Source organism: Seriola dumerili, unplaced genomic scaffold (assembly GCF_002260705.1).
Source record: "Seriola dumerili isolate Sdu_G_001 unplaced genomic scaffold, Sdu_1.0 BDQW01000191.1, whole genome shotgun sequence".
Taxonomy (NCBI): domain Eukaryota; kingdom Metazoa; phylum Chordata; class Actinopteri; order Carangiformes; family Carangidae; genus Seriola; species Seriola dumerili.
The window spans coordinates 4,049,908-4,077,099 of record NW_019174446.1 but is presented as its reverse complement, the minus strand read 5'-3'; the positions used below and the strand labels follow the sequence as shown (position 1 = coordinate 4,077,099).

The following is a 27,192-nucleotide window of genomic DNA, read 5'->3' as shown; positions in this document are numbered from 1 at the left end:
CATGGGTCACGTCTCTCATATGGGGGGGGGTGCCGCGGGCGGACCGGCTGGGCAGGTAGCTCTTGCTTGCTGGGCGCAATGCCTGTGCGGGCGGGGGGGCGACCCGCGGGACCGCCATGAGTGGTCTATGCCTCTGCTTGCTGGGCGCAATGCTATGGTCAGGGGGGGCTCCGTGGGGCCGCCATGGGTCATCTCTCATATGCTGAGTCCATCACCACTGCTGCCGGGGACACGGTTAAAATTCTGTTGTTTTAATAAATTTCCAAAAAATTTTCTCGAAAGTCCACAAATTGGGTGTCTTACGACTCGGCTCGTCACGCTGAGTAACATATGTCAGCCCCAGCCTTCTTGAGTCGCTCCCTTCCGAAGGGCCGCCATGGTCATCTCCTCATATTGCTGAGGTGCCACACCACGCGTCCCCAACACTTTTTTTCAGTGGGGGCCACATCAACTTTCCTTTTGAGATGGGGGCCGAGGTTAGTCCATAACAAGAAATGATATGGCCAGGTGACAACCAGTATTATTTGTGGAGATTACAATGATACTTTGTTTGTAGCTGCCCTTCGTTTGGCTTTGGCACCACTGTATTGATTTGCAAAAAAAGTAATAAAACAGTCTCACATGTGTTATTTGAAGTACACACAGATACTCCATTTATTTTATAGAAAATAACAACCACAAACCGAAATGGTAATGTTCAAGAAGAATGAGTAGATGTGATTTTGTAACAGTACAGTTGCAGTAACAAAACAGTAAGTGTTCTAATCTTATACAGTATATTAATAAAAAAATAATGTGGTCAGAATCAGCTAGAACATGTTGCCCCTATAAAAAAGAGCATTACTATTAATGACATTTTTTAATATCTATTGCTATTAAAATCAGTAGGCTTACCATATCTGAGCTTGATGGGCTTGCTTCTGACTGGTGAGGAATCGATTCAGGTTCCATTCCAGTTACAGCCAGTCTCAGAGGACTGATGCAGGTGTTGATCTGTGAGGACTTGATCTCGTCTGATTTTTTATCAGCTTCATGTGTGAAAAAGTTTGCTCACAGATATATGTGCTCCCAAAAACTGTACATCTTTGTTGCGTGCTTTCTTATGTTGGGGTAGGTTCATTTGGGAGGGTAGCATAGTACTTGATCAGACTGTTGGGGCTGAATACGTCTTTCAGCACATCACAGGTCTGCAACTCAGCCAGCTCAAAATTGAAGAGAAGCAGGGTGTCGTTAATGTGCAGCCAAAAGGGTTCTGATGGAATGTGCGGATTTCTTTAACGTGGACATGAAGCTCACGGAACCGCACACCGAACTCCGCCCTCAGTGTTTCCAGTGCGTCCTTGCACTTCTCGGTTGGGAACGGGACCGCCGGTTTCTCAGCTGAGAGGCTTCGAGTAGCAGGGAGATGGGTGAAGTCTTGTTTTTGCACCTGTCCAATAAGCAGCGCTAGTTTAAACTCAAATACTTTGATGTGGGAATACATGTCAGATTAGGTTTCCCTTGCCTTGGAGCTGCAAGTTGAGGCCGTTTAAAATTTCTGACACATCTGTTAATAAAGGCGAGGTCCCATTTCCATTCTGTGTCGATCAGCTCTGGGACAGTTTTTCCCTTTGTCAGGAGAAAGGCATTGATTTCGGGTAGCAGGTCGTAAAAATGCTTCAAAACTCTGCCCCGTCTTAACCAGCGGACTCCAGTGTGGTAAAGCACGTCTCCGTGGGCTGATTCTAGCTCGGAGAGAAAGGCTTGGAACTGCCTGTGTTTAAGTCCGTTTGCTCTGATGAAGTTTATGCAGGACACAACCACCTTCATGACAGATTCCCACCTCAGAACTTTGCAGCTTGACGCTGGCTCGGTCACGATCAAAGTCACGTCAGAATATACCATTGTGTGAGGAGGTGAAGATGAGCCACTATTAACTATAAATAGCTCATAACTATGGTCAATTTTAATTAGAATGCCAACCTTTAAGTACGGATATGTTATGATGTTATGATAGGAAAATGCAATTTAATAAAAATTGGTTGATGTTTAGAGGGATTGTCTGGGATCGTTAAGTGGGCCACTCCAATTGCTTTGGCGGGCCGGATGTGGCCCGCGGGCCGTAGTTTGGGGACCCCTGCTTTAGATAAACCGCTCAAGATGAGTGAGTTGTGAAAATAAATGAACATGGTAGGTATTAAAGCATATGGCATGTATAAATTAATAAATAAAATTAATAAAAAAAGTGTGTACATCCTCTCCCATCCAGTTCATTAAAAATACATAGGTTAATACATTCCATATTCACAGCAGTAACTACTTTTCCCTATTAGGTTTGTTCAGGTACTGAAAGTTGCCTACTTGAACGATTTACCTGACATTCACCACAGTCTTGAGCAACGAACCCTCCATTCGTAGTCTACTTAACCACCTCCTGCTCCACTGGTTGTACCACAGAAACACATTGATGTTGTGAAATGATGCTGGGCTACAAGGAGAGTATAACTAGCTTAGCATTAGGCCCAGGTATGCATACGTACTCATGAACAGAGAAATAAATAATGTACTCTTACTACTACATTTTCGAAGCACTACAGCAAGTTTATATATTATACTTATATATTATATTTATAGTTAACGCTCATGGTGACTACTTTCCTTTGGTTGCGTCTTACGTTATGGCTTTGTCACAGCCGACTCAAAGCCACGACAAATAATAGGAGATGACACAAGAAGTTAAAGCAAGAAAATCATAATTTATTTTAATTAACCCAAAACCAACATATGAAAAAATGGTATGAGGTGTGGCAGTCAGTAAATTAGCAATGTTAGTGTGTATGCATGCTTGTCAAAATAGTGAGTCGTGTGTTGTAAGGTGGAAACAAAAGCAAATAAGCAGAAATTATGAGCATGGAGAGGAGAGAGCAGAGTTCCCCCTTTGTCCTCTCTCTCCCCTCCCAGAGCTATTCAGGTGTTGTTCCCAGCAACTAACAAGGACCCAACGCCTCCTGCTGGGCATCCGCAATACAAAAAGAAAGACAACCAGCCCAACAGCCACCAGAGGCATGGCTGTCACAGCTTTTACACAGCTTCAGAGCCACATTTCGAATTACACAACTACAGGGAGCTGTTTGTAAATTTTGCTATTGCTACATAGCCACCGTTAGCATTAATAGATGTTTAGCTAACCAGCTAGCTCTGGCTTGTCTTGTCACTTTCTGACCGCGCGTCACTATAGCCTCTGTCCTGAAGACGTGGCACTGCTCAGTATTATAACCTCTTGTCTAATAAACTCAACGGAGGCCAAAAATCTCTTGTCAAGTGACAATCAGATAAACTTGTTCTTTCCTCTCCAAGTTTGATGTCAACTTTGGACTGCAAGATGGGTTGACATTGACAATTAGTTAAGTATTGAATGTAAAATGTTGATCAGCTGGGCATTCTTAGCAATATGGATGCACATCTCAATAAATAATAACCATGATGTATTCAGCCAAGCCATAGTAAAAATAAAATACAATGTGCCTGATTCAGCTTAAAATGAATAATAAAGCTGTAAGGTGTGAGTGTGAGACAAAAACCTGCATATGCCTACTTTGTCTTCAGAGAAAATTGGTCAGGAATTGTTGAGGGAATCAATAAAGAATCAGACCCAAGAATCAGATAAGCAGAATCAGTGATGGCATTGATATCATTAAATAGGGTCCTGCTGAGTAGATCGATTTTTGGGGGTTTTTACTTCAGATTTGTATTTGATTTGGCATGCTTACATCTTCTACAAAGGCTTTTCATTTTCCAAAGTTAGTTCGGGGGCGAATATGAACACAAAGAAGATCCATCAGTGCCTTTAACTCCAGCCATTACACCAGATCACTGTGGAGTTATTAGAAGTAAAAAAGAGGGCACTGGGTCAAAACTCATTCATCTTGTGAATATGTTAAAACCTCATGCAGCCTGATAGTGTGCAGTGGTCAGACATGAAATTGGTGTCAAACTGGCCACTAATGTTGAAACCAATTTAAATGATTAATTTTCTTTAATAGTGAAGATGACTGCCCTGACTTTGGCTACACTAGTGGGTCATAGATTTAAAGAAATGGGTTTCTTTAATGGTAGCTGTGCTCAGGCAGCAGCGAAAATAATGACCAGAGAATGTACCAGCCTCGTACCTGGACCATCACAGGAGCCTCGACCACCAGCAACACCAGATATCTCAACTCCTGCCTGACAACCATATAAATGCACAGTAGTATGTGTCAAATGCAACAGTTAGGGACAGTATTTTATATTCTGCTTTATGTTTGTCTGCTGTTGAATGACAGTGGATCAAATGAAGTAACAACATTTTCCTTCTATTTATCTGGGTGTGTAAAAAGGTCACCCACAAGTAAAAAAAAAACAAAACACCTGTTCCACAACCACAAAATATGTCCCACAATCCCATTCCCTAAACCCTGTTACACACTGTCCCTTCCCATTTGAGCTGTTGCACAAGCACATTCCCCAAACCTACTTATGATTCTCTTCACTTATTCCCCAAACACAGATGATGAAATGTCTGTCACCTTGCCAAAAACTTGACACATAAATCTAAATCATGGTTAAATAGCAGTCTCAGGCATAGTCACAGTAAGTGTAATTATACGTGGTCGGCACAAGAATCAAGCTCCGAATGCCTTCGTATTGTTTGCTGTTAGGCAGCTAATTACAACTTTATGACACGTTTTTATACACAGCAACATGTACATTTCCTGCAGCAATTTAATGAGCGAACAATGAATATCAATCAAAATGAAGTGTTTTTAGGCTTTTAGCTTACATATTGTATTGAAACTGGAATCAAAGAGGCATTGTTCCCGTTCTTTCTCTGCAATTTCGAGTTCATGGCTACTGTTATTTATGCAAACTACCAGATGTCTCTGATCAAAAAGGTCAAAACTCAGGTATGACAGGCAAAAAAAACCTCAACAAAAAACCCCAAAACAAAAACAAACAAAAAAACGAAACAAGGCACCAGCCATGATGCACAGAGCAACACAACACAATGTTTTGGCAAGGAAAAAAGACAGAGACCTGGTATAAACAGTGCGAGGCTGATTAGTGAATGAGGTGCAGGTGAGTAGAGCTCAGGTGGCTGCAGCTCTGATGATAAGTGGGAACAGGTGTGTGGATGGGTGGGGCAGTCAGGTGAATAGAAACAGTGAGGAAAATCGTAGGATATGTGGTGGGTGGATGAATAATAGTAAGACTGAAGGGACGAATGCGTGGCCTTGGAGAAATGAAGAAGATCGTGACAGATTATAGGTGGTTGTATTTTTTTCCCCCAACCCAGTTTAGATTATGACATGCCCACTTCTGTATTGGTTAGGGTTTCGCTACGCAGAAGAAAATAGTCTCTATGACCCCTGTTATCACTCATATCCATCTGTAAATGGGTATTTCTATTTAAAATGCCAAATGAAATTTGAGAAATATCTAATCATTAAACCTTGCAGCATCTGTACCCAGCGTGACACAATTTTTTTGGAAGCGGGGAGGATGAGTGTCTCCGCTATTGTGTGTGGTGTGTTCTGCTTTGCAATAAACTCCGCTAGCATATAACTTCCCTCCATTGCCTTATCAAACACTTTCACACAATCCAACAAATGGTCTCCCTGCCTCAGATCCCGTGCTCTCTTGAAGTAGGCCTAGTTTCTCTCGGCATGGAAGGGATTTTTGGTTTCCAAGTGCCTTTTCAGTTTGCTTGGCACCATGTTAGCATTACTTCTCCCGACAGATGATGCACTTTGTGCTGGGAGTTGTTAACATCCCTGGTCCAACTGAAGCCATAAGACAGCTAGCTTTTGTGATACTGTCTATTGACATTTTGGTGTTGGCTTGTTTTCTGCACTGGTGTCTAGTTGTTTTAAGTTGTTCCCTTCCTTCACAGTGGCTGTCTATCAGGGCCCTTCATCTGACATTTGCGCCAACATCAAAAACTGGGGTTCTCGAAGGTTTTTAAATGTTTTTTCAGGGTATAGAATTTACCTCTGTATTTGAAAATGGGTACATACAAAGAACTGATATAGTAAATAAAAAAATAAGTCATAATTTTTTGTATAGTTGTGTATTGCAATAATAATAATGATAATAATGTACGTTTGTCTCAAAATCCCATGGCACACCAGTGTGCCCCGGGACACGCGGCATTTGAGAACCACTGATCTAACTGGGCTAGAAAAACAAGGGACGCACCCCTGAGTTTGTTTGGGGAGTTTGGCATGCAAACCCTCCAGATGGTGTTTAGTTTACTCTGGAAAGATTTAAAATTACATTTCACAACATACCTCTAATTGAAAACATTAATGACAATACTGTTTCGCTGAATGATATAGATAAATTAGCTGGATTAATATAATTAGGTATTTCCAATTTATTCTAAACTGCAAGACAAATAACACTGAAACACATTTCTCCATGTGTGCATAAATAAAGGACATACACCTACATTTACAAAAGATTTGTTGTTTATGGCTGCCATAAACTTGTTTTAGCCAGTTAAACTAGTTTTGTTAAGACATTTCTTAAGTTGTAACGGTGCAACATTTAGGAACAGCTGGTGTAACCCAATCCAAAAAAAAACATGTACATGATGTAGGTCAAAGTCAACCATCAGCACAGTACATGTCTTAACCACCAGCAACCAGAAAGTATTCTGAGGTCTCTGAGAGGTTAGTGTGCCACGGCAGCAAGGTGCTGTAGATTATTAATAAGCAGGTGTACACAGTCCTGTAGGTTTGTGGGGGGAGTCTGGCACGCAAACCCTCCAGTAGCTTTTAAAACGCCTTCCAGAGAGAAGAGTGCAGGCAGACAGCAGGATGACAAGGGAATTAAGAAAGAGGCAGGCGGAGGTTCAGTCTGGCCTTCATTTATTTATTTATTTTCTTCCTTTTGAGAGAGTGTATGTGTGATGGTGGCAGACACTCATGAAATATTTAGCACTTGGACCTTCAAGTTAATTTACAGTGACTTTCCTAATTGAAGCGATGTGGCTGGCCTCAACACAGACACTGTGGGATAATGGAAGGATAATAATAGCTTTCCTGGTGCCTTTCGCAAGTAGGCAAAGATTTATGCTTCATTCAAAGATAAGACTTCACAAAAAAGAAAAAAACAAAGCCTTTTGGTGATTAAGCAAACCGACTCGGATAATTAATTCCACCATTTCATCGACCCCTCTTCTCTTTGTCGCCCTTTTTGTCATAATTAATGTGATCTTATCCCACATGCCACAGCTGCTTTTGCATTATAATGGCCTCACTAGCTCTTGATGATGATTGTCCGTCCTGTCTTCTGCTTCTCTGTCTCCATCTGGAGCAGTGATTATCTCTTACAGCCATTCTGATGTGCCCAGTTATAATGGCGCCCTAATTATACAACAACAAACATTTTGTTTTAGCCGCTGGGTCCCATTTCTTTTGACAAATATACAGTCAGATTCAGTTTAGCTCTTGGTATCCTTGTGTGTGATGAGTGAAGTCAGAGCAGCTGTTTAGTATGAACAAGGCAAACATTTCAGACAGGATGGGATGAGTTTCATTCATTAGGCAAATGAAAAAGTCTTGAGTTCAGGCCAAAGATGCCATTTATATTTGGTGAATATAGTGAGCCAAGCCACTGAGTAATCTGCTGGCACTGCTGGTAATGATAAAATGTTTGCTTCTGAGTTTCTGGTGGAGTGTTTACCTTGAATTTTCATTTAGGGACAAGAGGACCTCTCCCTTAAAAGCTGCAGTGGATGAATAATGCATTATATTAACACAGAAGTCACTGCTGAGAATTTGTAAAAATGTGCAATGCTAAGATATTCAGACATTTGTAGGCTCTCCCATTACTTCAGTCTGTCTGGTAGAAACAGACAAGCAGTATTCTCTTTACAGCTTTAGACAGCTGGCTCTCCATCATGGTGTGTTTGTTGTCCTCCAATGATTGTTCAGCAATAGAAGAAACTCTCAGGAGATGAAATATCAGCCCTAAGAAAGTCTGAGGGAATGCATTTCATAAATATAAATGAATTTGGAGGCAAAGAAAAAGAAAACCTTTTCCAAACCTGGACTAAAAGGTTAAAGAATTCAACAGCAGAAAACCTAAGTGGGTATTAAATCCAAGACACTTTTGCTTTTCAAAGCTCAGTAATATTTCGCAGGCTAAAGCATTTACTTGGCCTCATTCCAGTATGGCCTATACTTATATATCTACACAAAATGCTTCAAAGTAAAGCTCACACTTAAATCTAAATGTTTCATAGACCTCTACACCATACAGACAAATGGCATCTTTGTAAAAATGTGCCGTGGTCTGAATATTTACAGAGACTTCACTGCCCTCTCCTGTTTAATGTGTCAGTAGGAGCATTTAACCATGAGGTGGCAGTGAAGACCCACTATGAATGTGGAAGGGAAGGGAGGCAGTATCAAAATCAGGATCAAGGCACTGATCATGAGTGGAGAGCACATGAACTAGACCTGTACTTAAATACAATTTTGAATCATTCATACTTTATTATGGGGCATTTACTTTAAATGCTTCTTTATCATTTTGCTCCACTACTTTCAGAGGGAAATATTGTTCTTTTTCTCCAATAGATATTTATGAAAGCTGTATTGAAATGCAGATTTTCATGTGATCAGCTCATAAAACATATACTGTTATATACTGTCATATCATGAGATTTACCCCACCTCAAGCAAATACATTAGGGAATGAACGGTAATGGGCATTCAGCCAGATAATGAGTACTTCACTTGTCATATTTGTGGTATATTCTGTTATATTACTTATTTACTTTTTGATAGTTTGACGTTTTACAGCAGGGTTATGTTCCCGACTGTTTATTGGCAGGGAATTGTTTTGTTGTGTTGCTGTTGATATTGTTAAACAATTTCAATATAAAATACTCATTAGTCTGTCTTTATACAAAGCTAAGCTAACTGGCTGCTGTCTGCAGTTTCATGTTTACCATACAGATATAAATGCTATTCATCTTCCCATTTAACTCTCTGTAAGTTATGCTAAACTATTTCACTGGTTTTCAGTTACTGTACTTATATTGGAGTATTTCTACTGTGTTTGTTGCTACTTTTCCTTCAATAAAAATCTGAATACTTCCGCCACTGGCACTCAGGTCTCCTGGCATCAAGGTTTTCAATTCAGTGGGATGGATACTAGTAAAGTACACATGCTGCTTATCAATAATAATAATATTATATATAATAATAGATATGATGTGTTAATTAGTGAGCTTCAGAGGTTCTGGCAGGTGAATGGAGTCTGGCTAGCTTTTTTCCCCAGTTTCCAGTCTTTCTGCAAAGCTAAGCTCACCAGTTGCTGGCCATGGCCTTAGCATAGCTAAGCATATCTAACTCTTTGCGGAAAGCAAATGAGCATATTTCCCAAAATCAATCAGACTGTTGCTTTAAGTAAGGAAAGAACTAATGTCAACTGGCAGTTACATTTTTCATTCCAGCGGGATTTAAACAAATAAATTAAGTTGGTTTATCTGGTTGTAAATCAATGGTCTATGGCCGACCAGCCGAGTGGTTAGGGCACATATCGTGGGCGCAGATGCCCTGAGCAGCGAGTCCCTGGAATGACCTGTGTCCTATCAAATAAGGGCACAAAAATGCCCCAAAATAATTTCAGTGGTCTAGCAGTTATGTTCATTAAGCCGATGAGAATATCAGAAGCAACATCCAGTACACCTGGTTCACAGATGAACACATGCACGGCCTTTAATAATCTCCATGGAATGTCATAGCACACATAACCATTCCCATTAACAGGATCAATATTCTCTTAGAATTACTTTGGCAGGCCGGCTGTCTCCAACACCTCGAGTGAACGTATTCTACAGATAGTGATTATGAAATTTCTCACCCACCTGTGAATTGTGTTATTTTACCTTTTGACCCCCCCGGGGCTTTGAAGAGTGATGATGTGTCACAGACTCTCACCAGAGCCAAACTCTTCATTCAGCCCTCCTCTGATATGGCTTAATAGACACGGAGGGGATCGATACAGAGGTGATAATGAATTAATCCCACATGATAAGTTATGTGCACACTGACATGAAATCTTTGGAGGAATCGTGGGTCTAACCAAAGGGAATTAACCTGCTGGAGATCAGGAGACTTAGGAGCACTTATAACCACAATAATCCGCTGACATCTTAAAAACACTTATCCACAGATCTGTCTGATAACGTCCAAAAGGTAACCTAGAGTCTGAGGCATGCTTCCTTCAAGGCTATTTCCCTGCAGATTGCTGAGCTGCCATTGCTAAACCAGCCTCCTGGGAAGGTTGTATAGACAGTAATATAAACAGCTGCATCGCCTACTGAGCTGAAATCTGAGTAATTTTCGTCGTCTGCCTTTTTCACTTGAGCCCATGCAGCTTCCCCAGGAATAACAATTCCACTAATCTGGACTAGTGTTGAGCGACTGCCTGAAGCCTCAGTTTGTTTATCTTTTTGGCTCCAGGACCTAAAGCGCCAGGGGGAGGCAGAATGCTAATCACGTTCATGTTAAATCATCAACATGTATGTCTCAGTTTGTCATTCCACAGTGGATATCCTGCAGATGGAGATGACTGCAGACAGTAGAGGACTTTTTTTCACACTGAGAGGCAGCTTCAGACACATGTCTCCCTCAGAGCCTCGATCTAATGTTACAGGTATTTACCTTCGGGGAGGAGAATTGCTACAACACCACCCATGGGTGTTGTGGTACCACCTGAGACCTCAGCCCCTTGTTTCTACACTGCGATGCTGTAATCTAACTGAGCAGTGTGAACCTTTATTTCCTCTCCCTGTCAATGAGGCGTGAGAAGTCAAGTGGATGCAGGTAGACAACAGAGAAAGAGAGAGAGAGAGAGAGAGAGAGAGAGGTGAAGAGACAGAAACACTGAGGCAACGTGTTTTGAGGAAGAGACACAGATTCAGATTTCCTGGTACTGAACATAGTGTTCACGTGGAAGTCAGCCAGTTTAAATAGTGTGCTACGGTAGTAAATAGCAGGCACAAATGAGCTGAAAAAGTGCAACAGAAGGAAACAGTGCAAATAGGCTGCAGTCATGCTGCGAGCATTCTGGAGCCGCCACATGAGACGACACACCATAACAATATTGCAATAAAAAATATTAAAGTAACTGTGTCCTTCTTTATGACATTTCTATCTCCTTCCATCACTGTAATAGTCCTATAATGGTTTACCATTGTGCTTGTAGGACTCAACAAGAAGTTTAGAATGGTCTTATTGTGTTTTATGGGATTACTTTTTTTTATCTCTTATATTACTAACTTGTAGTACTTGGCAGCTGAGCTATCTCTTTATGGCACTTTTATCTGTCACTACAGATACATTTAATATTTGTGTTTGTACTTACAGTGTGTGCATACAGCATGTGTGTTTTTTTAAATTATACTTAAGGACATTAATACAAGACCAGAATAATGTGAGAAAAACTGCAAAGTAAAAAGAGCAGCAATAATGAATGTGTTATTCGACTTATTAGACTATTTGCTCTTATCGACATAAACTGTCAGTAAAAACTACATCCCAGTGGTTTCAGTTTTTCCTCCATGATTCATTGTTGGAAATTTTGTCACAAAACAGCACAACACTCAGGAGTCCATCGTCATTCTGTCTGATTATTAAAGTCAAATTCACCCAGGGTAGAGTCAAATGTTTTAATGGTCTTCCAACCTTATGCAACATTTCGAGGATATCAAATGATTCAGGTGCAAATAATGGGATGGATTGTGTTACTTCACTGCTAGTTTTCTTTATAGGAGTAAACAATGCAACATAAATGGCAGTCGATGAGAAGTTTCCCTTTATTTTAACCCACACCCAGCATTGATGAGCAGTATGTAAATCAACAATGGTTTACAACACACTAGATAATTAATATGGAAGCAGATAGAAAAAGACCCATTTTCAAAAATACGTACTATATATATATATATATATATAGTATTATACACAGCACACAACACAGTTGCACCAACAACACCACCACACAATATAATACTATAATACTATAATTAAACCACATTAAAAGCCATAGCCATAGTTGTTTGTTTGTGTAACATATATATATATAGATATTAGTATATTATGTAATGTTTTAATGAAACATTTATTAAGTGCTTAGAAACTGCTTATAGATACAATTAAATAGATTAACAAATTATAAACAAAATCCCTTAAAACATCTTGGAAATGAGAAAAAAAAGTTTGTGGCTCCAGTGTGTCACCGTGTGACTTCACTGTGAGCTGTGCATGAGGCTGTAAGGAGCAGAGAGGCAGAGGCTGAGCAGTGAGGCAGGAGCAGGGCGCGGAGCTGCTGTAACACATCCTCTCTCTGCAAACTTCCTCTGACAACCGAGACTCCATTCACTTTATTTTGCTTTTATGGAAAATGTATTGGAGTTACATTTGATGATTTTGCAATATCAGAAATTGGATTTCATGGAGCAGAGAGGACAGTTTGGATTATATCTGGATTAATTGAAGTTTTTGGAGCATTTATAGACGGACTCTGGAGTTTGGACGCCGGGGCCCTTCAGTTTATTGTCATGATTTTTTAGTGATTTTTTTTTTTTTTTTTTGAATGCCAGGTGTAATTTTCATTAAAGCGCACAGAGCCACAGCCTCTCTCTGCTATGGAAAACATCACCATAGATAATATGACTGTGGGGAATGACACGTCGGTGCAGGACAATGAGACCCTGGGTGTTTGGACTGACTACACTGTTGAGTATAAAGTGGTCAGTGTGTTTTTGGTGTCCCTCATATGCGGGGTGGGGATCGTGGGGAATGTGATGGTCATCCTAGTGGTCCTGACCACCAAACATATGCGGACTCCCACTAACTGTTACCTGGTGAGCCTGGCTGCGGCTGACCTGATGGTCCTCACGGCCGCCGGGCTGCCCAACATCACCGACGCCCTGTACGGCCAGTGGGTGTACGGCTACGCGGGCTGCCTGGGCATCACCTATTTCCAGTACCTGGGGATAAACGCGTCCTCGTGCTCCATCACCGCCTTCACCGTGGAGCGCTACATCGCCATCTGCCACCCCATCAAAGCGCAATTTCTGTGCACTTTATCCAGGGCAAAGAAAATCATCATGCTGGTGTGGGCGCTCACTTCTGTCTACTGCGTCATGTGGCTCTTTCTGTCAGACACTAAAAAGTTGGTGTACGACAACGTGGTGCTGCTCAGCTGCGCATACAAAGTGTCCAGGAGTCACTACCTGCCCATTTACTTCACAGATTTCGCGGTGTTTTACGTGCTGCCTCTCATGCTGGCCACAGTCCTGTACGGACTGATCGCCAGGATACTTTTCCTGAACCCGCTGCCGTCAGATCCCAAGGACAGCACCAAGAAGTGGAAGAAGGAGACGAGTCAGGGTGGGAGGATGATCAGCGCCAGCTCCTCCAGCAGCACCACGGCTGCCTCCCGCAGACAGGTGGGCCACTGTTTGTTCACGAACATTATCAGTGTGTTATCAGTGTGTGTGAGAAGGGGGTCTATGGATCCAGCTGCACCACAGGTCAGGTGTAAATCCATAATTTCCTCCCATCAGAAACAAGTGAGTGATGTCATCCAGCTCCCCTGCTTCAATGTCTTCATTTATTTATTAATTAGGTTTTTATTTAAAAAAGTGGAGTAATGCAATGGTCTTAAATCCTGTTCAAACTGACCTTACAAACTAGAGCCATTTAAAAAAAATATTGATTTTGCAAAATCAAACCGTGTGTATGGTTGACCTCCACTTCCTCATTGTTTGCTGTCTCACAAACCACAATCTTAGAGCTGTAAAAACATTTTTTTCCCTTTTAAATACTGTTACTTTTCTTCAGGCCCTCAGTTTGCACACTCTTGACAAAATACAGAAATAAACATAAAGCAATGCAAGACAAGGACATATTTATGTTGTAAAGAACAAATGCATAATTATTTTTTTTTAAATGTCATTCACCAAGACATGTACAAATCCTACAAACAATAGTGTATAGGGTCATTTAAGCCTCTGAGATGTCGAACTTCCCGTTAGACGTCTTTTGAACAAATAATAGAAAGCCAATAGAGCCCTTATTTTGGAGGGGTTGTGTTGTGTATAAAGCACAGCCAACACCAATCACAACTCCAGAGTGTATTAAAAAAAAAAAAAACTCAATTCCATTTCATTTAACCACTCTGAGGTCTATGAGAGCCCAAACACAAGTAATGTGTAGTGGACTTCTGAAACATGTTATCAGTCCAACATCAGGATTATAAGCTGTTCACCTAAAATGAATAAAAGTGATGAAGTATGGTGGTGGTGGTGTGGTGATTAAACTATTTATGTGCTTCCTGAGCTGTTCTGTTTGGGATCTCCAAAGGTCAGCTGTTGGCATGTGTAGCTCTAATTAATGAAAATATGCACTTTCTTTATGCATTTAAAAAAAATAAGAAGAAAATGTCCAAACAGCTGAGTACAGAACATCAAAGTGCTGCCAGCTCTCAGTTACTTTCATATATCAAGTCTAATGAACTGCAAAATCACTTTCCACTTTTTCAAAACTCTGACGCATAAATATATAGTTCAGAAAAATGTAAATAAGAGTCAAACTAACCAAAGTGATAAAGACAACAGGGCCTTTTTGGAATCAAACTTGTTTGCATTTATGTGCAAGCTGCAGAAAGACAGATAAAGTCAATTTGAAATAAAAACACTCATATCACACATATTGTAAATTCAAACTGTCATATATAAGACTGTGTTTCATCCTTCTCTGACAGCATCTTCCTTTTGTAAACAAAAAAAATGTCTTATTTTGTTAAAAGACACACATGCAGTACATGCAGAGGTAGACGTTTGTTTATCAGATCACGGGGAGAAGCCTTCTCTTGGAATGACAGGGGGTGTGGTACCCTGAGGGAGCTCCATGCTCTATTGGATCTAATCAGTTAACCCCAACTCAAATAGGCTTTTGGCTTTTTCTCCATCAGTATGGCTTGAGTTTTTATCTTTGACTAACTCACACCCTCAACAACACAATAACATGTTTTTCTGGTGGTCTGCATTAATCGCTCATTGTGGACAAAAGGAACAATCCATACCATCCAACACGTACCTTACTGAATTAAACCAAAAGGTCAAGAAATAATGAGGATTGAGTATTTCGCTCACCAATGACACTGGCAGTGCCCCTATCCAATCCTATTAGACTCACCCCACTGCAGCCAAGACGACGCTACATAAATATAGATAAGATATAATTACGTAGTAAGTTTCACAGCAGGATTATCACCTGCTAATTATACGAACAAATCCAGGTTTTGTTAGGTTGTGCATACAGATGTGATCAGTCTTCCTCACTTGAAGTTAATCAACAGCAATCCGAATAAACAATGAATGGCTTATGAGATCGACAGTGGGGTGGTTTTAAAGTTGCATCACAAAATTTTCCCAAAGACCAGCTCCTCACAAAACATCGGCAGTTGTCTGTTCAAGTTGCAGAAGTTGCAAAGTGATGATGAAGATCACTTGTGAAACACATTTAAATCACACTCTTAATCACAATTTCACACATAAATATCTGTTGTATAATTCATATTTTGTACATTTACTCTATTCCTTAGTGAAATTCTGTATTGGGTATGAGTAGTCAGGTATGGGCCAGTTACATGAAACAACAAATCAAAATTATAGAGCAAAATGAAAACCTTCACCCTGATCAGCCTTGACTGTTGAGTAGAGTATAGACTGGACTGACCAGCATTAGACATTTGACTCTTTCTTCACGTTCAGATCCTTTGGGGGGAAAAAGGACCAGGAAGGCTGAGCCTGCTGCGTTGTAGTGTCCCTTGTGTCTCCACAATAAATCTCTTTTTAACCTCTTATGTTTGTTTTCCCCAAAATAGACTGAGAAATAGGCCAGCACTCCAGCAGTCATTTTCGTGGTCATTTTATTCACAACATGCAGTGTGACAAAGCTGCTGATGTGTTAGAGGCTTCATCAGAGGATGAGTGAGTTCTCTTTTTAAAAGAGTTCTCTTCAACAGGAAAACAGTTACACCTGTAAAGACAAGAAGATAAGCAGGATGCGTTCAAGAGTTCTCAGCTCAGATAATAAATGTGATGAAACAACCTCTATATCCAGAGTTTTATATGAATATTAGACTGTGGTACTGTCGTGTCAATGATTTCTGTACCAGGTTTGTCCAGCAAGAACATTTCTCTTGATACTGTGTCATGCAAATAACCAGTTCAACAAACTAATGAGGGTGACTCATGGTCTGCTTTTACATAAAGTTTGGCCAAAGGCTATTGTGTGTTTTAGTTCTAATTGCAGTTTTATGTTCAAACTTTTGTCACTTCAATTTTTGTTTACTTTTGCTGAGATAGATTTTGAAGCATGAGCAAGACAATATATTCATGAAAGACATTGTTAGAATCAAAATTAATGATTGGTCTGTGATAGTATTTCTAGCCACTGAGGAGACGCTAAAAGTCTTTGAGATGACTGAAATTGCAGATTTGTATTTTCAGGCTCATTGAAAGATTGTACCAGCGTGTCTCAAACAAGTTCCTACACTTAAATGACAATATGGGTTGTTTTTTACGAATGACTTACATCTGCCACCATTATTGTTAAGGTGTGGTTACCAATACACATAGTAAGTAGAACCTTCTTTAAATATTTTTTCAGAAACATGTCTAAAGGTTAATTTATGGTGTATTTGCAGTTACTGCAGTTACCACTTTTTAGGTCTGGTGGGCTTATAATGTCTAATGTGAGAACTTGTGATCTCGAATGCATCTCTCTGTGTGGATACAGGTGGAACTGTTTTCCTGCTGATTGCTGATTGTGTGACGTGTCCTTTAAAAGCAGAATTTACTGAGCCTCAGATGAAGCCTTCACATGAAAATGCTTCAGCAGGTGCTTGTAAATAGAATGACCAGAAAAATAAAAACTCTGAAATCAAGTCCCCCCCCCCCCATTACTATTAGACTGCAAAATTTTTCCTGAATAACTTTAGAGCAATCAAACATACTGAACTTTTTCTTTAAAGAAGAGCACCTAAATGAATATTCAGTGCAGGAGGGGTTTCCTCTTCAGTCACAGCATCAATATTTGAGCAGCAGTGTGGCTGCACCATGTTAATCTGATTAAACATACTCGAGTTGACTCAAGTGAGTCAAGTGCTCAGGTGGGAATGCAGCTGTGTTCACAGACAAGACACAGTCATTTGGTTAAACAAGACTAGGTCAAAACCTGGAATATTTGCATTCTGTTTACTTCTCTCCTTCTCTCTGTGCTCACAGTATTTTCATACAGCTGAGTTCCCAATAAAGCTGTTCTCACTTAGATGTTTTTCTGTTTCTGATCTCAGACAATACAACAAGAATAAAGTAGTGACTGAAATACAACAACTTTAGACTACATGTTAACTACTAGTCACTTCAAAGCCATTGTTTCCAAGCTGCTGCTCTGCTGCTAAAATCCTGATTTGCAAAGTCGTCTGACAAAATCACTGTACACGTGGTAAAGACGGTGAGAAAGTTAGAAGACTGTTCACATCAGCTGCCGTGTGGTCAGCATAGGGAGGTGTACCTGTGGAGGGAAAGCCTGCCCTTGTGCCCACAGGGCGATACTGGGAACTCGCTTCTACAGAAAGTAGCTAAGGTTTGTCCAAAAAGTCCCTAGATTTGCCACTAGGTGCTTATTTGATAAAAAGTCGCTAAAGGGGCCTGAAAAGAGGAATAAACAGCGACAAAGGTGCTAAGTTGGCAACACCGCTTGTTCCCACGAAATCAATTTGAAAGAGCAATGACCAGTGGGGAAACTCCCAACAGTCAGCCAACCAACCAATGGGCTAGTCTGTACCTTAACACTTACATTGTATTCAGCTGACCAATGGTGTAACTTCATCAGTCAGTCAGTCAGCGCAAAGACGAATGTCCTTATCCCATCCCCTCCTCACAGGAGTGCCCAAGCATCAATACTGGGACCCCCTCTCTTTGCAATATACACCACAACCTTGGGCCCATTATCCTTCTCATATCACTGCTGTGTTATTATGGCGCAGGGCCTGCAAAAAAAAACCAAATGATTTAATGAGTCAAGGCAAGTGAAAATATAATTTATTGGTGGACATGATGATTCCTTGTGCACCTATCACTGATCTTACTTATAATTCTTAAGATTTCAGTTCTTACTGATTTAGTGACACACATTGGTACTGCAGGTAACAAGTTCTGTTTAGTACTACAGGTCCCAGAATTCTTGCTGATCAGCTGTCAGCAATACAGTAAGAGTAACTGGTGTATCAGTCAACAGTGCAACGAAAGAAACTCAGAAATCAGTCTCCAATTGGCCCTTTTCCATCATGTCATGAGCAACTGTGATCTGATTTCAGGCTGCATATGGTGCCTGTATTGTAGTTTCCACACAACAGAATAGAGCACATTGAAAGTGGTTTCATTGCTGTAAAATTAGATGTGTGGAGCCTGTTGACTGCAACTCTTCATCTAACAGCTGCTACTCCCTTCAGTATTTAAAACACTGTGAAGAAATGAGAGTGAATGACTGTCTTGTTTTGTATGGATTCATTTTTGATGAGTGATCGTACTCGTAATGTCACAGTAACATCTGTGGCAAGTACACTCTGTTATCTGTGATTGCTTCACAATAAAACCTTCCCTTTGTTACACCAGTTGAATGCTTTTATTGTAAAGCAGGAGCAGGAAGTGTTGTGTTTGGTTAACAGTGAGATTGATATCAATAAGATAACAATTACAAACAGCAGTGCTGGATTACGTATATGCATCACTTTCTGCGATTATAACTTTAAGGATGGGATTTTTTCATTTTTATGGAAGACATTTTGACATATGTCACAGTAGGAAAACCACAGGCAAATAAGAGTAATGATGGCTGAATTCCATTTAGTGTAACACAAACCGTGGTGGACGAGAGAAGCTGAAAATGTAGCTTTTCTGCATGTGTAAATCTTGTTGAACAGGTGGTGTGATGAAGGACGCTCGTAGCTTTTTTACTCGCAAAGGTTGTAATGACACTCACAGAGTTACGACCGTAGTTGTTGTCAGCTCCGGTAAAAAGTTCACTCCTCTGTGCTGTCAGCTGTGTGCGAGAGGCTGCAGCATGACACCAAAGCACGGTAGAGTTTTTTTCCGGTTCATGAGGCTCAGGGCTGCGCCTTGAAAACCCTGTGTGACTGCATGGCTTGTAAAAATAAAAACATTTTTCTCCTTCCTCGTGTTTCAGTCAGTCTTTTGCGATGTGTTTATTACACGTCATGTTCACATCATGATGATGATGAAAATACGATTTCAGCACTAGTGCTTGCTGGCTTACTGTCATGCCTTACTGGTAGTATGCAATATCTGCTGTGAAAGTCTTAAGACCATATGTGCCTTGTGCTGTGGCTAATGTATATTCATTGTACATGAGAAACCTCAAATTCAGTGAATCAACCAGTTTTCTGTGATTTGATTTCATTAGGTGACCAAGATGCTTGCTGTGGTGGTGATCCTCTTCGCCTTACTGTGGATGCCCTACAGGACCTTAGTGGTGGTCAACTCCTTCTTGGAGAAGGCCTACCTGGACACCTGGTTCCTGCTCTTCTGCCGTCTCTGCATCTATCTAAACAGTGCCATTAACCCGGTCATCTACAATGCCATGTCCCAGAAATTCCGTGCTGCCTTTAAGAAGCTGTGTCACTGTGGCCCTCAGCGCATGGAGAAACCAGCTTCTTACAGCGTGGCGCTCACCTATAGTGTCATCAAAGAGACGTCCAATGGGGAAAGTCCCGACCACTTCACTACAGAAATGGACGAGCTAAACACACCAACAGATCAATACCTACCTTCCAGCATCCTGCCCAACACAAAGAGGATGCCGTATGAGGAGCCTTCCCTGTCTGGAAGTGATGTCAAAGCCTGACTAAAAACAAACGCACTCCGCTATCAGAGAGTCTGACAGCTGCAGTATTGATTCAGTCACCCATTGGACAAGTTTTATTTAAGTACACTGACACCTCCAGTTTAATTTCTCTAAGGTGTTTTCTCTCAGAAATGTTTCTTTTGTCTGACAAGCACATTTCTGCCATATAGGTGAAAGCAGTTATCATGAGCTCTCTACGATATGCACAGCACTGAAGAGGGAGGAAAAAAATCCTGTTCAATGTAAAGAGCCGGATGTGATGCATCGAACCCTTATGATAAAATGCAGAGACACCTTTCTATAAACATTAACTTGTTACAGGAAAAACTTGCATGAGAGCAGTTTGTCATCAAGTTCATCCTACAGTTTTATGACTGGTTTGGTTAAAATAGACCAACTCCCCATCATTTCTTCCTCTCAAGTCTAAACAGAACCAGACCCTGTCAAATCAGAAGTGGATAATTTAGGGCTGGGTGACGTCAATATTTAGCATAAATGAAATTACTACTTCACCACATCCTGCTGAGTGTAAGATTAAAATTCCCCATTAGAGTGCAGGACAAGAAATATCACAGCCTAAGCACATATGGTGTTAAATACGCAAAGGCATATTTAGTTAATTCAACCAACCTCGTTACCTAATTTGGGAAGGACGCTATCTGTTTCTAAAAGACTAGTTTTGGGCAGTAAGACATTTTAACATGTTACATTAGTTACTTATCCCATTAGGGCTCTGTTACATTGACAGTTTGCAGGTGGATTTTGGAGTCTGATAGAAGGCTGACATCAGTTTGGTCACTGTGCGTTAGGTGGACTGATCCGGTACGTGCTAGCTTGGTTGGGGGCTGGAGATCTGGGGACACGTGTAGAAAAAAGAAACTCTCAAGTCATCTAATTTACATTATTTTTTATTTTTTTTGTAAATGGCAACATATTAGCTGTTTTTCTAATGGCACCCACTGAATAAAGCTACACTCAGAAATCAGCTGGTTTTGTTTACAGTTGTGCAGGAGTGATTGAACCATGCAGCTTCACTGTGAGGACGGGACCTCATGCAGTCATTGTTAACCTAGATGATGATAGTGAGTAAATACCTACAGACCGTAGGCTGGCTGTTTGTCAAACCACACTGTCTTATTTCCTTTATTTATTTTTACCATCTTTTTTCCGTGTTCTTTTCCTACACGTGTTCCATACATAAGATGTAACGTGTGTGTGTGTGTGTGTGTGTGTGTTTGTGTGTGTGTGTGTAATTACTTTTTCTGTTGAGTAATTAGTAAAGTAACTTGGTCACCTTTTACCTGAGTGATTTGTATTGAGTAAATGACTCATTTTTTTTCAAGTAACTGACCCCACACTGGCTATGACCAGTTAGAAAGAGCTTTGTTTCTGTGTTGGGATGCTGTCTCTGACTTACCAACATTTTTTTTTACGGTGATCTGTTTATATTGTTTACATTGCCCAGCCCTAGAATATCATAATACCAACTCAGCTGTACCCAGGTTCTTTCACATTACTTGTAGCAAACGTATTTCCTCTTTGCTCATGTACCTCCCCACCAGAAGCCATGTAATCCAAATGAATCCAAATGCGCAACATCGTGACATTTTCATCTCACCACCACAGAGAAAGCACAGACACGGCGTAACATGACCTTTTTTTAAAAAGGTCCGAGCAAAGAAAGGGGCAGATATTACAGATACTCACTTTACAACCTCCTGTGTTATTTAAAAAAAAAAAAAAAATCATCTGAACGCTAATGATTTCTGCAGGGACTTAAGTCTTAACAGTGACAGACACACCAAAGCCTTATGTTGCTTTGGTCACTGTGAAGATGGGCCACTGTGGACTCTCTGTGAGGAGCCTGTGAAGGTCAGTGGCCAGTGTATAATAATGAGGGAGACATGTGTAACCCTGATGTGCAGACAGAGGGGCTGTTCGTCGAGGGGTCAAATAACTGTCGTGGCAGTAATTCACAGATATTGGCTGGGATTGCAGAGTGCAGCACTTTTCTGTGATTTATCTGCTCAGCAAAACCCACAGAGCAATGACGGAATGTGTAAATAGATCACGACAAAGTGCCATACACAAGCTGGTGCAATTCAGTATGTATATAGCTCACCCTGCTATTAAAAGAATTTCCTGCTGTTTCTTTGAGCTACGTATATGTGTAAATTGAAGAGCACTCAGAGGGAATGAATATTGAGCAAACTCAATGAAAGGAACCTGTTCCATACTGAACAGCAGGCTTTTTTTGTCTATATTGTAAACTTGGCTGAAATTGATTGTGCAGTGTAATGTGAAATTAATTCAATATTGTGTTTTCAAATGTGTGCCAGCAAGTGCATTTTTAAAATAATGGCTTATTTGATCCCCTGTTCCATCAGTGTGTTTTCTATCATTTCACACCATTCAGTGGAAGCTAAGTGGAACATCTGAGAAAATATAGGTGTTAGTTAATATAGTTTTGTAGCATAAAGTACCTCTAATTTGTGCACTTTTATTCATTTCTGCCTTTGGTCTCAGTTGAAACGTATTTCATTTTTTGGGAAACTACCATGCAGTAGTGATGGAGATGTTCTCTGTTCTGCACGGCATGCTGTTTCCAGCATGAGCACAAGCTTTTGTGATGTGAACACAAAGATGACAAAACCTGATACCTGATGTATTTCCAGCTGAGGCGGCGCTTTATGCACATTTCTGTCTCCAGGTAGCGTTATTCTGCTGTTGCTGTTTGATGGATTGTTTTGTATTTTGTATTGTTCTTTGTCTATAATAAACACAATAATTGCAGCACCTTGTGGCTGGTTCATTATTGCTACATCTTAATGTTTCATACTGTGAGTTCTTTTGTTCCCAACCCTCAACACTTCAGCCACTACTGATCTACTAACCAGCAGCCATTGAAGAAACCATCTCATCCGAGAGGCTGCCATGAATAAGCCACAGACAGCTTCTGTTTGAGCAACGGCCGCACTGAGGACATCAATCAGAGGGGTTGATGGCTTTGTTTTGAAGTTACTCAGCATGTGGCGGCTCGCTTCAACACAAATCTATCATACTGAAGCTATCAGAGGCCAACTGTACTCAACACAAACAATATGACACGCCTGTGCAATTTGTGTTTAGCTGCTGTAGGTAATGTCACTCCAAATATCTGACTCATCAAACCTCCCTCAATTTAGTTAAGTGATAATCCTAACACTTGTGTCTATATATTATAGTAATTACCAGTGCAGTGTTCTGGAGCTGCAAAGAGCTTAATGTGCTGGGAGTGTCCTTGGAACATGCAGGCATTAATTGAAACTGCTGTAACGGTTCATCAGCTGCGTGAACTCCAGCCTTTAATTTAATGCCACACTTTGTATTTTCAGGCTGCAACCTGTATATACACTAATACCTCTCGTAGTTTTCTCCACATGCACTGCTGATAGAAAAGTGGGATTTCTTTTGCAATCACAAATTACAGTATATATGCATCTAAATGCCCACAGTCACAAATATAACACAGGATACATGTGAATGACTTGACTTGGCTTTTCAGTTCATATGTGCACTCGTCCACATGAAATGGCAATAAGATTAGTTTTCCAATACACCAGCGAAGTTAATGGAAACATTCAAATGTCGTCAGAACCATGTGGCGACACTAAAATTCATCCTGAGACACAATATGAGCCCAACGAAAATCGGGTTCAACAGTTACTTGTTGTATCTTGTATACTGTGTCATCCTCTATGACATTAGATTTATTTCAATTATTATCATTATATAATATTTTTTTTCCTCAAAGTCCTTGTTCGCCTCATGCTGAATTATAATTGTAATAACTTTAGTAATCTTCTTGTTTTCCAAATTTTAGTTTTTCTAATACAAATACCTAAAGACATCTCTCTCAGCCTCAGCTAAACTTTGTGTTTAAGGCTAATTGCATACTAGCATAGTAAAACACTAAGCCAAAATGTTGTTTATACCTGTTAAAGAAAAGCATGTTAGAGTTGTCATTGAGAGCATGTTGCCATGCCGAGTTTAGCACTGAGCTCAAAGCACTGCTGTGCCTAAGTACAGCCTCATAGAGCTGTTAGCATGGCTGCACACTCTTAGCATTGTTTCTCTCATCTAGTTTCTACAGTGTGTTCCATGATGTTGACCCAGAGAACTCCTCCATGCACAACTGTAAATGTAATGATGCAACAGATTTATTTTAATTTCATTGAACTTGTGGCCTTTGAGTAGGAACATTATAGCAGTTAAATCACATATGTGTGCTGCTCACCCACTCACCCTGTTTCAACCAACTGTCAGAGAAAATCACAGACGGCAACCTTTTATACCAAAAGCTCAGAGTACAGGCTACATTTCCCATTCACATTTCTGTTGACATATTGAAGTTCAAAGGTTATGTAACTTATGGTGCTGTTATTGGTGCTTTCATTCAGAAAAGTATTTGCCCTCAATATTATACTCAATCGCTTATTCTCTTGACCTTTAAGTCAAAGATCTACAGATGTGATTTGTATTGCTCTCTGCAAAAAAAACATTGAACAATTGAATAAAAAAAGTCATTGATCCATTAGAGAAACAGGTGAGCAAGACTTTCCAGTTAGTAGAAACATGATGTGAAAAATGGACACTCTTCATTGTGTGTCCAAGTCAAGATTGTTGAAATGCAGGCTCTGATACAATACTTCACAAAATGGGATAAAGTCATATTGATGTAATAATTACAGTTTTCTTAAACTATTAAACCATGTTCACTCACTAGATTTGGACAAATCGATCAAGATATTAGAAATGAAAGCCAGTGATACAAAACAAAAGCTGAGACTGATTTGGCAAAGAGTTAGAGATCTAAATGTGTGAAAATGAGCCACTGAGCAGGGCTTGAGTGGTCGGGTGGATGGAAAATCAGAATTATAGCCTCAGCAGTGGGCAGCTGCACCAATGAAATGGCCCTGGCTCTATGAACCTTATTTCTTTGCCTGGCTCTGCCTCTCAGCCCTATTTCATTTGCAGTGCTGTACATTTTTATGCTCATTCTGACGATGGGGAACAAGAAGGGAAATGATGCTTCGCTAGCAGAATGCCAACAAATTTGCATCAGCAAAGAACACTGCTGTGATGATGAACATTTTCCTCTCATACAGAACTCCAACCATTGGCTCCGACAGTGAATCATGGTTTTTATTCCTTCTCTACAGATCATTTGCATGCTTGTCGATTTATTCAGCCATTCTCTGTGTGATTAGTCTTGGATTGAGAAGATGTTGTACAAGTTGAATCCATTTTCATTCTGCAGATCTATGATTTTACCATTTCCGTGATTTAGGGAGCAACACAGTCGACAAAATGATGCTTTCATCTTGAAATGTACAATAAATTTAACAATTTTCAAGCTTGTTTTTCCCCCATCATAAACTTATTTAATCTATGTCAACCAGGTCAAATCATGATGTGCATACACATGAGGAGAACTGAGTTGGCACATCTGACATTTTCCTCAAACTCAGTCTGCTAATGTTTAATCCTCTGACACCCCAGGGGCATTTATCAACACAATCCAAGTCCATTAATTAGGAAATTTTGCCTTGAAATTGTTGTTGTAATATAGTTGCTGAGACTAACATGCTCTGCAAGAGTGACTCTGCAGAAAAAGCATTCACGCTTGACTTGACCACATCTTGCACCAGCACATACAGTAATCATTACTTCAGGATGAGCTATTGAGCCCCTGTATCCAGGTGTAAAAACAAAGGAAAAAGCCAAAGTGGGATTGATCAGGTTTCTGAACATGTTGCCTGTTCATCATCTCACCTTTCATCATTTACTCTCTCCTGACCCTTCGGCTTCGTTCCTGGTAAACTACTGAACAGCCGTGTTATGAGCGTATTATCATTTTTCTTAGCAGCCTCAATGCAAAGAGACAAGTGTTCAAGTACAGTCTAGTACACTGACAATGCAGGAAAGAAATATACCAGGCAACCTTCAGCCCTCTGTGTTGTGCTTAACATTTTTACGTACAACTTATTAAGAGCATGGCTGTTTATAAGCTACTGATATTATTAAAAGAAGGACACCCGTAGTAGAGTGTAAATATCAAATATCATTTGTTAATACAACAGTACAGCTTAATTTACATCCTAACAGCAGGGGTGAACATTATGGAAGTTCGTATTCATCAGAAGAGATGTTTATGTTTTTGTTCTTACATAATTATGTCACACACATATGAGCTCTTTTCTCAGAAAAATAAATAAACTGAATTATTATATTTAATAATAGACCTGGACCATATAGAGAAAAACTGAACCATGTTTTTATTTGTACTTATGTAAGTAAAAAAAACATTGGTACCCGAACTTACTCAGTATTTCTGGATAAGTATGGTAAATCCTTAAAAAACCATCTAATCTCATTGTTGCTGTAACAGCTGCTTTTAAAGCTGGGGTAGGCAGTGATTTTTGGCATCAATGGGCAAAAATTCCACAATCATCTTTCAGCATGTTTTAATTCAAGTGGTCTGAGGGCAAACTAGACGTCTGTACCTCCTCTTGGCTCTGTTTTCAGGCTTTAGAAAATGTATCCTGTGACGGAAGACTTTGGCCAATCACAGGTCTTCTCAGAAAGAGAAGGCGTTCCTATTGGATGTTCTACAACTGCAGATGAATGTAGGTTGATTTACCAAAGCCTGAGATGAGTTGAATGTTGAATGCTGCTAATAGCTTTCTGCTAACCGTAGCCAAAGGCTCATGGCTGTTGCTGTGTTGCTTGTGTTGCGTGCGTGTATGAAGAGGGGAGAGCTTCAGGGGTGTGGCTGTATTTTCAAATTCTGGCATTTCTTTATCCTTTCTAGATTTCTCCCTACCCCAGTTTTAAATGAACATCATTTCCCAGAAGTCCATATCCCTTACCCCCCCCATTTTAAAAAATCTATAGTAGAAGAAGTGGTTTATAGCCTCACAAAAAGATAATGATTCATAGTGTTCATCAAGGCTACAGTTGTCCGAACAGTTGTTGGTGTTGTCTGCCAAACCAATAACCGCAGTGTCAGTTACCATTGACCTGCTGATTGGCTGAAAGGAACAGACCTGATGGGATTATGAGCTCACCCTTTGTTCGACACCCTGCACTTGATTTGTTGAGATTGTTGATAAGAGATGGGGGTACCTTTTAGTTTTAGTGTATGATTGCATAAATTAAATTATGAAAAAATTTA

At 40.2% G+C, this 27,192-nt stretch overlaps 1 protein-coding gene across 1 annotated transcript; it reads left to right on the top strand.

Moving 5' to 3' along the window:
- The first annotated feature begins 12,682 nt into the window (after positions 1-12,682).
- trhr (thyrotropin releasing hormone receptor) lies at positions 12,683-19,976 on the top strand. Its single transcript, XM_022753544.1, has 2 exons — positions 12,683-13,489; positions 19,536-19,976. The coding sequence occupies exons 1-2, from the start codon at positions 12,683-12,685 to the stop codon at positions 19,974-19,976; spliced, it is 1,248 nt and encodes a 415-aa protein (XP_022609265.1).
- The last annotated feature ends 7,216 nt before the right edge of the window (positions 19,977-27,192 follow it).